We start from the raw sequence: 2,466 nt of genomic DNA, 5'->3' as shown, positions 1-2,466 counted from the left end.
TGCTAAAAACTATGCGCAAAACTATCAAGGAGTTTTAAAAATAGTCTGTAGTCTGTACCTAGACTGGAGATGCTCAAAAGGAGCTTAAACAAAAATGGAACATCAAAAGAGGCAAATGTTTACATAAAAGATATRTCAAGTCGAAACAAAAACAGCAAAATTATATWAAAAAAATTAAATAATAAAAATATGACAAAAACTATAAAAATCAAACAAAAAATATTAAATAATAAAAAAACTACAAATACAATTAAAAAATAGTAAAAACTAAAAGAGAGGACTTGAAATCAAGCATCAATATTTTAATTAATCTAAAAATAATAAATCATGTGCTTGTACCTAAAATATTCAGAATATTGTGAATATGCATCACTACAGGCATTTATAAGAATTTTCACCAGATGAAAAAAGCAATAAAAGATGGAATTCAATGCATTTTTGAATATTAAAATGATTTTTGAGTGCTGCTGTACCTGGAGGGCGAGTGCAGTAGAGAAGCAGTAAGCTGTCCTGTTCAGGGCCCCCAGCTGGGACTGCAGGGCCCGTTTGACCGGGGCCGAGGCCATCAGGCTGTGTTGGGCAACGAAGAGAGCCAGCAAGGACAGATCCACAAAAAGAGCCCAGAGCACAGAACTGTCCTTCAAGGCCACGGACCAGGGGACGGAGTCTTAGTGGACAAATCAACRAACAGYCAAGAAAGAGCAATTATTGAATTCATTATTTAAATATAATTATTGATAGGCAGGGTCAGACTTTAGGAGGGGCTCATTATAAAATAATTTTTATTTAATAGGGCACCAAAACTGGCACCAGCCCAAGGGCCCACATCCTTGTAAATCAGGCCCTGATGGCTGGCAATAAAACAGTTTCAATACATAACCAAGGAACATAAAATAACAAGAATTATAAGACTTTAATATTCAATAACATAAAATAACAAAAAGTCAGTCAGTGTGTGGGAGCACTTTACTTGCTAGTAAAACATGTTTTAGACTTACTCAGACTAAATTTGGACTTATATCTTGTGGAGATAAAAGCTTAAACAGGCCATTCATGCTTGAAAACTCAATATGGCTGAATTAAAGCAATTTTTCAAAGGTTGGGTGAAAATGTGTCCTTATTCAACCAGTCAGTCATTCATTTCTGTAGCCCTTTGCTTTACACAACTACAGTGTTGCTGAGCAAAGTGCTTCACAAAAATGACTGGTTTTGCTCATACAGGATGGCACAACTTGCTATTAGGTTTACGGAGTAATTATTTTTCCACATGGGGCCATTTTGGGTTTGGATAGCTTTTGTCCATAATAAATAAATTGAAAAGTTCATTTTGTWGTCACTTAGGGAACTCAAGTCGCAGCCTTTGGTGCAAAAGTTACTCTGTGACGTCGGAAACTATTAACATAACTATAGGATACTATACTACACAATTAAGACATTTTTTCGAAAATGAAAAATTTGATCGCCCAACGTGGGGCTCGAACCCACGACCCTGAGATTAAGAGTCTCATGCTCTACCGACTGAGCTAGCCGGGCGCTGAMTTCACCGAACAAAATTCCGCSATACGTCATATGTACTGCAGAAGTTTTGATGTATTCATRWATTTAGATATTGCAAACAGTTAAATGACTACAAAGACTACACACTCATCGTGACTGTAAACAACTTCCTCAAGTGATAACTTTTTCTGGCTGCAAGCCGCCTCAAGTTTTACGAGAGCTTACCTTGACAGAGCGTCGTGTCCCCTGTAATGTTATGATAGATGGGTCGAAACGACACGAAGCGAATGAAGTCTGCCCCAGAAATGAACACAAAGAGCATATTTAAGAGAGAGACAGCGCAGAGAGCCCAGCTACGGGCTGTGACTGACGCCATTTCAATCAGCGTTGCTCTGTCATGTTCACAGTTCCGGGAGAAAACTTGGTGTCAATATGKATTATTAACACACGATGGCGCTGTTGTTCGCATAAGCTTGGTATTTTAAAGCCAAACTTGTTTTAATTTGAGAATTAAACGATGTGAACTTCATCAGTAATGTTGAAAAGTAAGTATTATATTACTAAAGGACTGCATATCCAATATTTAATATCATTTATTAAGTGTTAGCATTCTCGTCTGCAAGTTTATTGCTAAAGCAAATCAGAAATGTTATTACAAGTTAWTAAAAACTTGTGAGTTGTATATGWATGGGGTTCCAAGTAGGACAAAWATGTTTTTATATTTTCAAACGTTTTGTTTGGTTAGTTCATCAATGAAATTAATGTGGGGTATCTAAGTTGTTTTCTTTAACATGACTAAGTGGAAAAACATTTCAAAAATGTTTTCTTCATCTGAACCAAAATTAATTGAAACACTAAAGAAGTTTAACAAACTTCACTACTTAGGTGAAGAGAATCTAACTCAAATAGCAGAAACGAACCAATGAGGAACCAGAAACAGTAAATCATTACATCATTAACATATATCAA

At 36.0% G+C, this 2,466-nt stretch overlaps 1 protein-coding gene and 1 non-coding gene across 2 annotated transcripts in view; both read right to left on the bottom strand.

The window, feature by feature from the left end:
- LOC103472912 (nurim) overlaps positions 1-2,466 on the bottom strand; it is a 14,880-nt gene that overhangs the window by 1,573 nt on the left and 10,841 nt on the right. The window contains exon 7 of the mRNA XM_017307372.1: positions 474-667. Coding sequence (XP_017162861.1) covers positions 474-667 — 194 coding nt within the window. The remainder of the gene's footprint in view (positions 1-473; positions 668-2,466) is intronic.
- trnak-cuu (transfer RNA lysine (anticodon CUU)) lies at positions 1,461-1,533 on the bottom strand. The gene has a single exon. It is a non-coding gene; the product is annotated as a tRNA-Lys (tRNA).

The sequence above is a fragment of the Poecilia reticulata genome, linkage group LG11 (genome assembly GCF_000633615.1).
Source record: "Poecilia reticulata strain Guanapo linkage group LG11, Guppy_female_1.0+MT, whole genome shotgun sequence".
Taxonomy (NCBI): Eukaryota; Metazoa; Chordata; class Actinopteri; order Cyprinodontiformes; family Poeciliidae; genus Poecilia; species Poecilia reticulata.
The sequence above is the reverse complement of the archived record's forward strand: the minus strand, read 5'-3'. Positions and strand labels throughout refer to the sequence as shown.